Here is a 15,139-nt window from a genome sequence, read left to right on the forward strand (position 1 = left end):
GTTTGTCTCTTAATGTTTTTACTGGTCTTAAAATGCTATTTTTATTTATTTTTCATTATTATTATTATTATTATTTTATTTTTTTTTATGCAATTTTTAATGTCTTTTAAATGAAATGTTTATGTCTTTTAATGTAATTTGTGTGTGCCTGTAAAGCACTTTGAGTTGCCTTGTGTCTGAATTGTGCTATACAAATAAACTTGCCTTGCCTTGCCTTGCCTTGCCTTTGCCAGAGAGCACTTGGACAAACCAGGGGCTTTCTGGAAGTCCATTCTCTGGACAGACGAGTCATGTGAAGGTCTAGGGGTTCTTTTCTGCTTCTGGACCTGGACGACTCCATATTATCAAGGGAACCATGAATTCTCAGGCCCGTCAACAAATTCTTGACCAGAATCTCCTGCCATCGGTCGGGCAGTTGAAGCTGGGGCGATAATGGATTGTGCAACAAGACAACGACCCAAAGCATTCCAGAAAAACTACAAAGGAATAGCTTGAGAGAAAGAGGATTCGTACTCTGGATTGGCTCAGTCAAAGTCCGGACCTTAATCCAATTGAAATGTTGTGGGGAGACCTGAAGAAGTTGGTACATGCCAGATGTCCCTCCAACCTCTTCCAACTGGCTGAGTTCTTCCAGGAGGAGTGGCCAAAAATGCCCATAAGCAGATGTGAGAGACTTTTGATGTTTTGTTAAAGTAATGGCTGCCAAAGGAGGAGCCGCAAGTTACTAACTGAAAGGGTTCACATAGTTTTGCATGTGTTAGATTTTCAGTTTTGGGAAATAAAACACTTTTGTTGTATTAAATAATGAAGATATATCTCTTTTTGTTTGTGTGTTCATTATTTTAAAGGTCTGCTTTACAAATTGGGATTTGAACATATGTTTAATAAGGTTATTTTAATGTGTTTTAGAAAAACAGTGACTGTGCCTGGAGGGTTCACAAACTTTGAAGCAGCACTGTACATGATCATGTGCCTCTATACAGATGTGGAACTTAAAGATATTGAGTTAGGGGTGGATGTTTCCTGTGCAAACTATTTTCATCACCTTTAAAACGTGTGACTTCCTAAAGACCTTAAGAGACATTGAAACCAACCATCATCATATACATGAGCTGACCATTTAGGAGAGAGCTGGTTACCTTTTGAGCGATGGAGGAGATCTATGCAAATGTTGATTACAACAAGCCTGTCGACCCAACACCTTCAACAAATCAGACAGGTAAGAATGCTCACTCACACACATGGGTTGTGCATATTGATGTTGTGTATTATCAGGGGTTATGATCATGATATGTCCTCTCTGTGTTCAGGTCCCAGGAGCTCAGAGAGGAGGCTTCATGGAGCCGTGGTTCTCTGTCTGGGGCTGCTCAGTGTTGTCCTGCTGGTTGGACTCATCATCCTCGGTGTCACCTGTGAGTCTGTTTCTCATCAGTCAGTGTCAGGTTGAACTTGTGATTTCAGGAGCATTATTCTGCTCTGAAAGATGCACGTGTTTTTATAAATATGATTTTACAGCCATGGTAAAAAGAGATATATTCAAGCAGCTAGTGCAGCAAAATGACATGTTTGAACATCTATGGATGATCAAGAGCTGATCCATGTTTGAATTCAGGCGCAGGTTGCTCAATATTTAGATATTTGCTGGGGAAACATCAGAGGATATTATTATAAAGAATGTACAACACTGTTTGGACTTCAAGTTCATTTCAGCCTTTGGGTTGATATTTTATAGACTGCATGAGCAGAATGAGCATCTTCTTCAGGCTTAGTACAAATTAGGATGATTTTGACTCAAATATAGAACCTTTAGTCAGTATTGGTGTCAACGCATGAGTTAATCGTGATTTTATTTCAGACCGGGATTTAGCTGCAGAACACTCCACTATCAAAGCCAACCTGACGGAGCTTCTCCAGGCCAGTAATGACAAGCTGTCCTCTGTGTCTGAAGAGAGAGACCTGCTGAATGCCAACCTCACTTCAGTGTCCAAAGAGCTGGACACACTTCAGAGTTTGTCCAAACAGAGTGAGTGCTCGCCTGCCTGTGTTTGTTCTGCACAGCTGTCTCTTAACATGAAGGACAGGAGCTGCCACAGCCTCATTATAGAACACCAGTATACAGAGAATGTGCTGATGAGACACTTATATCCTACTCTCAGATCTGTAAATTATATTTATGGCCAGTTTACCTTGTACCAATGGCTTTATTTATTCTTTTAATTAATTCAAACAGGGCACCTTTTTAGTTGGATATCTTCATAGTTTCCATATTATACTTTTTTTTTTTAATGCTATGTCTTCAGTGAGGCCACTGACTCTGTGACAAGATTGTTCCTCAGTTCCACACCTGACAGACTTTCACTTCCCTATAAGATTGTGAACCACCTAATAAAAGTGCAAACTCTTTTAGGGTGGAATCCAATTTACAATATTTTCGCTCTATGAAGATCTTGCCCTATTGCCTTACTTTTTGAGTTTATGGAGTAGGAAATAAGTAAGGGATAATGCCCGACGAGAAGTCCATTAACTCCTGTTTATGGACACTTCGAAGGGCATTATCCCCCTTATACCATGGTCACTTGCCAAAGAAAATAAATTCGGACCATTAATTTACATTTTCATGCGTTTTACAATCAAAATATAAAGTTTTTCACAAGCTATAACTTGGTTTCCCTGGTAACGCCTGAGGGTTTGACTAATACCTGGAACAATCATTACTCTCCCGTCAGATTCTTATGCAACGGAGACGTTGTTCACTCCTCCAGTAAATAGGACGGATCATAGATACGACTTGGCAACGGGAGATATTCTAGTCCGCTCAGCGATGAGCTAACGCTATGCTAGCAAGATTCAAAGTCAATAACATTGTGCACGGTTGATAAACAGTAAATATAATTTGACAGTATGCTAGCTAACATGATTAGCTCACTAACCAGTCATGTCATTGTCCCCAAATCAATAGCAAGATTTTCACGAACAAATGACCGGCCATGTGTAACGTTACTGTGGCCGCAGCCTGAAGTGGAGAGATGAGCAGCGAACGGGATGTGAGACAACTCGTATCCGTACATTTAGAGGGGAAGTGAACTTTCTGCAGCTTGTGTGTTACAGTTGCCACCCTGTGGTGTTTAGAGGATAAGACACTGAAGGACTGACGGACTGAACTCAGTGCTGGAAATATAATATTAAGGTTTGATACACCAGCTAGTGCATTGATTTACAGCAGTGAACAGTCAATTTGACTGGAACTACTTAGTAGGTGTCCATATATCAGGGGTTAATGGACACCCTGCAGCCAGTCAGAATTGAGTATTCCCCCAGATCATGGTATAAGTAAGGGATAATGCCCTCCGAGGTGTCCATAATCAGGAGTTAATGGACGACGCAGAGGCCTGCGTGTCGGACGATTGCCTCCGCGAAGTCCATTAACTCCTGATTATGGACACCTTGGAGGGCATTATCCGCTTATACCATGGTCACTTGACAAAGAAAATAAATTCAGACCATTCATTTATATTTTCATGCGTTTTACAATCAAAATATAAAGTTTTTCACAAGCCTTAACTTAGTTTCCCTGGTAACGCCTGAGGGTTTGACTAATACCTGGAACAATCACTGTCCCGTAAGGTTCTGATGCAATGGAGATGTTGTTTACTCCTCCAGTAAATAGGACCGACCTTAGATACGAATTGGCAACGGGAGATATTCTAGTCTGCTCAGCGATGAGCCAGAAAGCTAACGCTATGCTAGCAAGATTCAAAGTCAATAACATTGCGTATGGTTGACAAACAGTAAAAATAATTTGGCAGTATGCTAGCTAACAAGACTAGCTAGCTAACCAGTCATGTCATTGTCCCCAAATCAATAGCAAGATTTTCACGAACAAATGACCGGCCGTGTGTAACGTTACTGTGGCCGCAGCCTGAAGTGGAGAGCTGAGCAGCGAACTAGTGTTGTGTCGGATGGAACGTGTCATTCAAACTAACAAATCTTTTGAGTGAACGAAGTGAATGGAATCACTTCATGAACCGATTCGTTCCTTTCTCAGTTCAGTTGAGCTCAGCCTCGAGCATGCCGGCCAGGAGTGGGACTGCCGCAACTCACACAGAGAACTGTGAGGACGTAATTCACGTTCGTGCTGTGATTCGTTCATGATTCGCGAACCTACTGCACACAGAGAACCTTGGCTGAGGACGCGATGATTCTCGTTCACATACTGTGCTGGAAGTGGCGCTGTGTCACTCACTCAGGGCAGAGGAGTTGATCCACGTTCAGTAACCATACTGCTAAAATTAGCGCTGTGTTGCTAACATCCGTGTAGCATCATGTTAAGTGATTTTACTGCACAGTAAAAGTCACTCACATTCGTGAACGTGATGCTCTCATTGAACGACCTGCTGAGGACGTGAATCCCATTCGCGCCGTGACTCACGTTTGCGAACATGATTCACGTTCACGCTGATTCAGTGACAGTGCGAACGTGATTCACGTCCTCAACAGGTCATTCGCGAACGAGGGACGCCAGGACGTGAATCTCGTTTGCGCTGTCACTCACTCATGAATCGCGTCGCTGAGGACGTTGTTCTCGTTCATGTACTGTGCTGAAAGTGGCGCTGTGTCACTCACTCACTCAGGGCAGAGGAGTTGATCCACGTTCAGTAACCATACTGCTAAAATTAGCGCTGTCTTGCTAACATCCGTATAGCATCATGTTAAGTGATTTTACTGTGCACAGCTGATTTCACCGTGTAATAATTTTAGTGCATGTATACCACTCAAAGCAGTGCTGCGTCTCCCGCGAATGATTGTGTACTATAGTCCGTGAACGCACCGTCCCTCAGTAAGTGAACATGAACCTCAGGGCTGAATCATGAACTGACTGACGGATCGTTTGGCTGCTTATCAGTTCAGGGAGTTGGAGAGCACTGAACGATTCGGTGGACGAATCTTTTGAACAAATCATTTTAAAGAACAGATTCTAGAGATTCAGTACAGTAAAAAAAAACTGCCGTTCCCATCACTACAGCAAACGGGATGTGAGATTATTATTATCAGTAAGTTTAGAGAGGAAGTGTACTTTCTGCAGCTGGTGTGTTACTGTCGCCATCCTGTGGTGTTCAGAGGATAAGGCACTGAAGGACTGACGGACTGAACTCAGTGTTGGAGATAACATATTCAGATTTGATATGCCAGCTAGCGCATTAATTTAGAGCAGTGAACAGACAATTTGACTGGAACTACTCAGGATCGAGTATTCCCCCAGACCATTGTATAATACTAATGAAAGTATCATGAGGGAGCACAAAAGTATTGCATTTATGGAAGACCTGAGAGGCAAGTGAACCAAACAGTTATTGAACTTCAAAAGATATCCCTCCCTGCAAATGGACACGACAGGGGAAACATTTAAGATTTGAACTAGTCTTAATAGTAAGTGCTATAAAGCAATTTAAAAAATTATTAAATAAATTACAAGCTTTGTGAGTAATTCATCAAATCAATCACATATGGAGCTGATATTTTAACCTTCAGTCCTCTGATGGTACAAAAATTCATAATTGCACAAAACATTGCTCCTGTAACAGTTCCGTTTTAATGTAGCCCCACTCCATTGTGGTTTGGTATTAATTTCCATGCTAAACTTTTCAAATGCATTAATTCCTGTAGTAGTCTATTCTTTATAGCATATAGTCTAAATGTTTATTTTAATTCCACTGTCATGAAGACGCCAACTAGATCAATCTGTCTGACATGTAGCAGGAATACTGGTCGGTTTGAATTCAGGTGCAGGTTGCTCAGTATTTAGATATTTGCTGGGGAAACATCAGAGGATATTATTATAAAGAATGTACAACACCGTTTGGATTCCAGGTTCATTTCAGCCTTTAGGTTGATATTTTATAGACTGCATGAGCAGAATGAACATCTTCCTCAGTCTTAGGACAAGTTAGGATGATTTTGACTCAAATATAGAACTTTTAGTCAGTATTGGTGTCAACGCATGAGTTAATCTTGATTTTATTTCAGACCGGGATTTAGCTGCAGAACACTCCATTATCAACGCCAACCTGACAGAGCGTCTCCAGGCCAGTAATGACAAGCTGTCCTCTGTGTCTGAAGAGAGAGACCTGCTGAAAGCCAACCTCACTTCAGTGTCCAAAGAGCTGGACAGACTTCAGAGTTTGTCCAAACCGAGTGAGTGCTCGCCTGCCTGTGTGTGTTCTGCAAAGCTGTCTCTTAACATGAAGGACAGGAGCTGCCACAGCCTCATTATAGGACACCAGTATACAGAGAATGTGCTAATGAGATGCTTATATCCTTCTCTCTCGCAGCAGCGGTTGGTTATCGCCTCCATCATGTTCACAAAGCTGTTGTTAACCTCGGTGGTGTAATGGCAAAGGAAGCCATAGAGCACGATTCATGTGCAATAGTTTTTTAACAGGTCATTTTATCTGTAATCAATTAATTGAAATGAATGTGTTATTTTTCAAGCGTTGTTGATAGTAAAACACAACAGTGATTCGGCCCTCCAAGATAAAAACATCTGGGCACGCTGCTTAAAGTCCCTTCAAAGGTGGTAGTTAATGTTCAATTTTGAGAAAGAAAAAAAAACAGCTTTGTTTGAATGAACATGTTTTTACAGTTCAAACAGGGAAAGAGGTTGGATCAACTCTTCAACATATCAGTGTGCAAATCTTGGTGTCAATAGATTCCATTCAAAACATTATTGTCATTAAAAATATCATTCTGTTTTTGATGAGTTATTTTGTTACTGGTTTTGATGTATTGTCCATGATATAACAAATATTAATTAGCACATTAGTTAACGACATTTTCATCCAAAGAACATGAATTTGATCCACATCATCCCAAGCTTAACAACATGGACCTTGTCTGTTTTTTTAAAATATATTTTTTGGCCTTTATATGGCTTTATTGATAGATTAGCTGAAGATATGACAGCAGGTCCGCTGCAGTGAGGACCAAGCCTTTGTACATGGGACGCCTGCTCTACCAACTGAGCTTATAAGCGCCCCTGTCTGATTTTTAATGTCACTTTGTTTGATGCTTTTTCCAGTTTGTCCTGCAGGATGGAAGATGTTCAGTTTTACCTGCTATCTCTTCTCCAATAAGATTGATTCTTTGGAAAATGGCAGAAAAGACTGCAGAGACAGAGGAGCAGATCTGGTGATCATTGACACTGTTGAAAAACAGGTAATGTGGAGTTTTTCCTTTTAGAGCCTAAATAGATTTCAAAGTTCTCTGAGACAAATTAGTAACTTGTAAATAAAACAGACTTTGCATGTCTTCTATACCCACCTATATACTTTATGCGCACCTCAGTTTTTGCCCCCCCAAAAAATGCAAGGGAACAAATTACTGAGAGACAGAGAAATCACAACGACATCAATCAGAAACAATCAGCGAGCCTGGCAGGAGTTCAGCTGCTTGACAGAACGCACTTTGACGAGATTCTTATGGTCAGTCCACATGAGGACAAGATGGGCAGCTCCCTCCAGCCAATGTCTCCATTCTAGGAGGGCAAGAACGATGGCCAGTAACTCACAGTTGCCAATGTCGTAGGCGTGGTAGGCAGCGTGAGAAGAAAGCACAGGGAGGAAGCTTTTGGTGAGCAGCCGATCGCTGTGACAGGACAGCTCCAACTTAGGTGTCACCAGAGCAGAGGAGAAATGCTTTTTTAGATGTACAAAGGCTTCCTCAGCTTCAGAGGACCAGAGAAAGGGGAGCTTGGTGGAGGTGAGATGAATCAGGTGGGCTGCCACACGGCTGTGGTTAGAGATGAAACATCGCTAGAAGTTGGCAAAACCAAGGATAGTTGCTTATGGTTCTCAGGAGTCGGCCAATCAGTCATTGCCTGCACTTTGCTTGGGTTCATCTTCACCTGCCCTCACTCGATGACAAAACCCAGGAAATGCACAGATGGAGTGTGAAAGTGACATTTTTCCCCCTTCGCATGAAATTTGCTTTCAGAAGCTTCTGGAAAAACAAACAAACATGCTGAATATGCTCCTTCTGACTCTGGAAGAAGATGAGAATATAGTCTATCTAAATAAATGAACACAAACTGTTTCAGCATATAGCAGAGAACATTGTTGAGCAAGCACTGCAAGACTGCAGGGGCATTGGTGAGACCAAAAGGCATGACTGGGTACTCCTGGAATTGGCCGAGAGGAGTGTTAAACCCTGTCTTCCACTAATTTCCTTCTCATATGCGCACAAGTTGAAAAGCCATTGTTTGTTCACACAGAGCCAAGCAGCTCTAACGTAAAGACAAACCGCTGTGTAATTCACACAGTAGTGGATCCTCAAGAGGTGTGATGTTAAGCGTGATGATGATGATGATGTGTTTGTTTTTTTTTCAAGGCGTTTCCCCCGGTGTCTACCTGTTAATCTAAACATGTACCCGCTGACTGTTTATAATCATATGGATGCTGTTTCAATATGTTGTGGTTGAGATTACTAAATTACATAATTACATAGTCGACATCACTAGCAATCACAAGCAAACAGGACCCTGTCTGACTCTTTCACTTGTGGGGAGAAAAGCTGTTTTCTTGGGGACAGTTCACTGAAGTCTCAGTCAGGAGGGTTGACAGTCGAGGTGATTTTTTCCAACACAAACACCTGGTGAGTTAAAGTTGTTAGACGGTGACAGACGCTGTTTTTCGAGCAGAAATGTGACGAAGAGTCGGTAGAACATGCAGGGTGACAGACGCTTCTCCACATATAACTGCAGTATTTTTTTTCCTCATATAAGTCGCCAAAGACCGTTACAGTTACTGTGTTGCTGTTGTTTGGTCCTGTAACGTTGCTTTGTGGGTCATCTCTCTTTATTTTGTTGAGTGAAGGATCTGTATAATTATCACACTTTCAACACCACCAAATCAAAGTGCCCTCACCCCACCCGTTGGCTTATCCATTCACACTGGTTTAGTTCGCCAGTGCCGTGCCTCCGATACTACCTCTGGAGGCACATCAGTACAGGAAAGGAAAGTACGATGAATGATATCAGCAAGTAATCTACCTTCAAGTGCATCCTGGGGGAAGGGAGAGTCTCAGTGGGAATGTTGGCTTGGGAGACAAAGTCAGAGTCGATCAGCACCTGAGTTGGTCAGTACCTGAAGTGGGAGAGTCTGTTGAGGCCACAAGAGAGTTCCTTGGAGATGGAGGGTGAGGGAGATGGCATGTCCAGCTTATCTACAGCACATGCAGTCAACCTCTGTATCTCTGCTGGTTTTCTGCTGGGGTGAGACAAATCCTGCCAAGTTGCATAGACTCTTCAGAGGGTGGAGATGGAGATGGACATGTGGTAGAGTTGGCTGGTGGCATATGCAGTATATGGGGCTTCTAGGCTGAGGGTTGTCAGGCTCTAATCTAGTTTCCCTTTCCCTACGTCTTTCTCTAAACATATTATCTAGACATATAGACATTGAAACGAGGACCACCAGGGAGGTGGTCTCATTTAGACAGTTGTTAGCGACCGCTATACTAAGACACGTAAACATTTATAATTCAAACGTGGGTGGTTCAATTAAACAATTATCCATCTGACATCACCTTTAGTGATATGAAATGGCTAATCAGATTGTTTTCCCCTTGCCTCTTTCAGAATGATGTTTGCCTCACCCACATGTATCTTTTTCCTCATGTAGAGAACACCAAGTGATTCATGCCCTCCCATCTTTTGCAATGAACTGTGTATTAGCTATGATGATCAGATTACAGTAATGATATTTATCATATAGAATTGATGGCTTTATTTCCTTTACCTTGAACAGGAGTTCATCTTTAAAACCATCAAGCAAGACATTTGGATTGGTTTGAATGACAGAGAAAAGGAGGGGACCTGGAAATGGATCGATGGAACTCCACTGACTGTGGCGTAAGGCAAACAGTTTAACACTGTATTTGAATATAGACATGTATACACCGATCAGGCATAATATTATGACTACTGAAAGGTTAACTGATTAATACTGATTATTTCTTTATCATAGCACCTGTTAGTACTGCATGAAAAGAGGGATTTCCGTCTCCATAAACCCCCCGGAAATCTCCCTAATTTTAGGCAGTGAACGACAATTTACAGCCTGTGAACGTCACATTTGTCTGTGCCACATATTGACGGAAACGAACCATGACATATGTGGAGCTCGTGGAGGTGCTAATGGCTGTAATTAGCATATGAATAGCAGCAAAACCATGTCTGGCCAGAGACTGTCTGAGTATATATATATATATATATAGCTGCCAACACCCATGGACACACACACACACACACACACACACTTGCTTCGTGTCCAATAAAACACAAACACATCGACTGCGACGGAGGCAGTATGATGATTTGGGCAATGTTCTGCTGGGAAACCTTGGGTCCTGCCATTTAATGGGTGTTACTTTGACATGTACCACCTACCTAAGCATTGTTGCAGACCATGGACACCCTTTAATGGAAACGTCATTCCCTGATGGCTGTGGCCTCTTCAGCAGGATAATGCGCTGTGCCACAAAGCAAAAATTGTTCAGGAATGGTTTGAGGAGCACAACAATGAGTTTGAGGTGTTGACTTGGCCTCCAAATTCACCAGATCTCAATCCAATCAAGCATCTGTGGGAGGTGCTGGACAAACAAGTCAGATTCATGAAGGCCCTACCTCGCAACTTACAGGACTTAAAGCAGGGGTGGGGAACCTCCGGCCTCCGGGCCGTATACGGCCCGCGAGACTGTTTGGTCCAGCCCGCGAGGCATTCCGTAAATACATTCACAAAAAATTAATTCAGGAAAAATTAGCCTGGTTTGTGGGGATGCTCCGGCAGTAATGAAAACATGCAAAACTGAATGCGTTGAAAGGACAAGTGCGCGTGGATAAAGTTGCAGCTATTCGAGTTTGATTGGCCAGCAAGCAGTTTTATCCAAACCGCGAGCGGACCAGGACAACGTGAAGCAGGCCAGCTTTGTTGTGGTGAGTGAGCTAATTGCTAAGAAGCTGAAACCTCATGCCGAGGGGGAATTTGTGCCTCGTTGCCGCTGTGGGGCTGCTCGCGCCAGAAAAAATCAAGCTGTTCCAAAGTGTCAGTTTGTCTCGGAGAACCGTCTCAGATCAGATTACTGACATGGCACAATACATTGAGAAATCATTGAAGGATTCTGCAAGAGATTTTCAGTTTTTCTTTTCAAAACTGACTCTTGGAAAGACTCAACAATTTCACCTCAGACTGATAGTAGACAACCTTATATGAGACAACTCAGATCTGTCATTTTCAATTTTTTTTTTTTTAATTTCACATCAGAATGCTCTGAAATGATTTGAGGTACATCATGGGTTATCTACTGCTTAAACTGCTGAACATCAGTGAATGTAAAAACCAACAGCAACAGACAATTAATTGGATTAAAACAAAACGAAATGAAATCAAAATTATCTAAAACATTAATTAATAGTCATGATATTTATGTTATTGCATTTAAGTTAAAAAGGCCATAAAAATGATGTTGTGAGCTGCTTACCTTTAAAAAAAGAAATGTCATGGCCCCTGAGGGACGGTATGAAACTTGAAATGGGCCTCAATAGGAAAAAGGTTCCCCACCCCTGACTTAAAGGATCTGCTGCCAACATCTTGGTGCCAGATAACACAGCACACCTTCAGGGGTCTAGTGGAATCCATGCCATGATTTGTCAGCTATGTTTTGGCATCAAGGTGGACAAAACAATATTGGACTGGTGGTCATAATGTTATACCTGATCAGTGTACAACTATTGTACGTTACTTTAGTAATTTGTTAGTAATTTCTGTCTGAATATTTGAATAATTGTTATCAGAATCAGACTGACTCGCTGTGTGTATGTGATTTGTCAAGTACAAGTACAAAAATCCATTTATATGAAAACCTAGCCTGCAGGAGCAGAAAAAGTCTATGCAAATATGTACTTAAGAATGTTGAAGACAACTATCAGCAGGAACAAACTGAAAAGAGTGTCAGACTTGAAATAATGGGAAAGAAGTTAATGATGTATTGCAAGGCAGCTCCAGTTTATTCATCCTGACTCTCTCTCAGACTAACCGACTGCAGTTAAAGTCAGTTTGCAAGTCTGCAATAAAGGTTTTTCCAAATGTGGCAGATTTGTACTGCAGCACATCCAGTCTTAAAGGAGAACTTTGGTCGATTTAAACATGCAGCTTCATTGCTCAAGCTACCCTTGACTTGCCAGTACCGAAGACGCGAAAACATTTGGTCCAGCCATTACAGAGCTCCGTGAACGGAGACTTAGCATTGAACGCTAACAGCATGGGGTCAGAACTTTACACTGTGTTTTAAGCGTCTTAACATGCTCCACATCTCATACCAAAAGTTATGCAACATCAGCAGACACCTTAGCACACAGCACTGTAGCGTGTATGACTCAAAATGAATAAAAAAGTAGTTAAAATAGTGTGTTTGTGCAAGCAGCTACTTACCTGTTTGTTGACATCCGCGTCTTCCGGTAGCTAGACCAAACTAGCATATCCACCGAGTGTGCACTTAACAGGCTTAACAGGCTATTGTAAGGCTCATGGCTCATGACAGGCTGTAATATGGACATGTACATTATGAACAGAAACACGAAAATGCTGGAATACGTTTCTGTCTCCGCCAGTGAGGGAGTAAGCGCACGCTCGATGGATTGACTAGTTTGGTCTAGCTACCGGAAGACACGGATGTCAACAAACAGGTGAGTAGCTGCTTGCACAAACACACTGTTTTAACTACTTTTTAATTCATTTTGAGTCATACACGCTACAGTGCTGTGTGCTAAGGTGTCTGCTGATGTTGCATAACTTTTGGTGTGAGATGTGGAGCATGTTAAGATGCTTAAAACACAGTGTAAAGTTCTGACCCCATGCTGTTAGCGTTCAATGCTAAATCTGCGTTCACGGAGCTCTGTAATGGTTTGACCAAATGTGTTCGCGTCTTCGGTACTGGCAAGTCAAGGGTAGCTTGAGCAATGAAGCTGCATGTTTAAATCGACCGAAGTTCTCCTTTAACTGAGTAAAGTGAAAGAGAAACTAATGGTAGAACAGCACTCCCACCAGCAGAGCCAGTTGTGAGAAGTGTGAATATATCTTTCCATTAAGAAAGGCCTTCAGTGCTCTTCTTGGCTCTTCATTCAATGAAGAGACACTCCTGAATTGTGAATAACTAATGCTAGAGCAGCAGTTTAGCATATTTTGTTATTACAATAAGAGAACTTAACAAGTCCTCAAAATTACATGATGAATACAGTATGTTCTTTGAAGAGACAAACAGCAGTCCCCTCTACAAAGGCTTGATATCTTGTTGGTACAAGTGTCCAGCCCGACGACCTACAATTGGAGAATTTGTTGTTCTTTGAAGATGTCTCCTGGCTTTGTTCGACTGTTTTGTTGAATGTTGAATGTAAACATAAGGCTTTTTGGGGAACTAACTGGAACAACTAATGTTGGAGAATCTCTTCAGAAAACACTGCAAATGAGACATTGTTAAGATGTAAGAGTGACTTGCTGACAATGTGGGACCCAGAAAAATGTGATTTCTCCGAGGCGGATGGACATCTGTGACGTAACGTTGTAACAGGTCTGTGTTCATGTTAGAGATAAACTGTGTCATGATTCTCTCTGTCACTGCTCTGACAGGTACTGGAGAACAGGTGAGCCTAATGATGGTGGTGGATGGGGTGAGGAGGACTGTGTACAAATCAGATCTGGTGTGAATGCCAAAGAAAGCTGGAATGATGTGCCATGTGGTGTCTCTCTGCAGTGGATCTGTGCCAAAAAGCCTCAGTATTTACATGAGTTTTGAAAATACTTTTTTTTTTGTTACAGAAAAGATGAAACTGAATTGCTTGTAATTACATGGGAATTAGCTAATTCTTAGCTTGAGCATTTGTACCCCTTATTCTATCATTAAGACAGGCTGTTAATAGGGAGATAATAATAATAATAAAGTTGCTTGATCTCATATCTGAAGGGTCTGCATGTCTTGTCAAAATTCTTGTTGCACAAAATAAATGCAGCAGCCAGTTTCCACGACACTGCCAAGTACTTTCAGTGTAAGAACTGTGTATTTGTAATTAACATGTCAAGATGATGATACTGTACACAAGATATCTGATGTGAAGGTTACTATTTCGTTCTCTATCAAATGGAAATCACATGTATGTTCCTGAAAGAGCTCATGTTACACTTATAAGGTCCACAACATAATAATGGGTTAACTCTGGTGACAAGACTACACAACTTGAAGAGAGTCCAAAAAAAGTCCTGTCTGGATTTACCCAATGTCCACAGTTCGTCCTTCTTCAGTGTGATTGTGTAATAGTTCATCTTCGTATATTGTGTAATTGTTCATCTACCCGGGTAGTGTGATTTTATGTTTTATGTCTTAGCTGTATGAAGAGGTTTTCCTGCCAATGCACAGTGAAGCTGCTGTTGACGTCACATCCTCCACACATATAGGCCTGCGTCCCGCTCCACAATCCACTGGTCTAGGCTCTGGCTCACCATCAGAATCCACTCATACAAAACAAACATACATAGGGAAGTAGTAATAGCATCTCTTTTAAATGAAATCTTATTAATCTTGTTAATCTCTCTTTTTCATGTATTTATCTATTTATCTTAACTGTACAGTATTAATTCTCTTTTTATCTTAAATCAATGAACATGAATTATTCAATGACAAAGTATCATATACAGCTGCAGTATAACTTTAACCTACACACAATTATGTATATGAATTGTAAATGGTTTCATTAACTAATCACAGCTTAATGTACACAAATTATGAAATGACTGACTTTCAATCATGTTTTTTTTCCCCAAGAAAATGAAATTAAGTATCATCTGTAACTCAAATGCACACAGCTGCGTTTGTTTTAGCTCAACAACCGGCTCAAACCAGTTAAAACCAGCTTTCTTAGCTGTATAGCATGTGCTAGCGCAATTAACACAGATGTCATTTTATTGTGTAATTCTACACAACAAAATACATTTTCAACCTCAACAACATGTGTATCTGTCTCTGGTTGGCTTTTAAACACTACCACAGAAACATAACTATACACAATGTAAACATATTCAATTAATAAGCAAGTAATTAG

At 41.3% G+C, this 15,139-nt stretch overlaps 1 protein-coding gene across 2 annotated transcripts in view; it reads left to right on the plus strand.

Annotated features, from left to right (window-relative positions):
* Positions 1–1,108: 1,108 nt before the first annotated feature.
* The window catches only part of LOC115587497 (C-type lectin domain family 10 member A-like), a 94,425-nt gene continuing 80,394 nt past the window's right edge, over positions 1,109–15,139 (plus strand). The window contains exons 1-4 of one of the 2 annotated variants that reach the window (XM_030427346.1): positions 1,109–1,219; positions 1,311–1,412; positions 1,856–2,023; positions 6,025–6,131. In XM_030427346.1, the coding sequence (XP_030283206.1) occupies positions 1,150–1,219; positions 1,311–1,412; positions 1,856–2,023; positions 6,025–6,131 (447 nt within the window). In that variant the 5' untranslated portion in view covers positions 1,109–1,149. The remainder of the gene's footprint in view (positions 1,220–1,310; positions 1,413–1,855; positions 2,024–6,024; positions 6,132–15,139) is intronic. The other variant, XM_030427347.1, reaches the window with a different exon arrangement.

This window comes from Sparus aurata, chromosome 9 (genome assembly GCF_900880675.1).
Source record: "Sparus aurata chromosome 9, fSpaAur1.1, whole genome shotgun sequence".
NCBI lineage: Eukaryota > Metazoa > Chordata > Actinopteri > Spariformes > Sparidae > Sparus > Sparus aurata.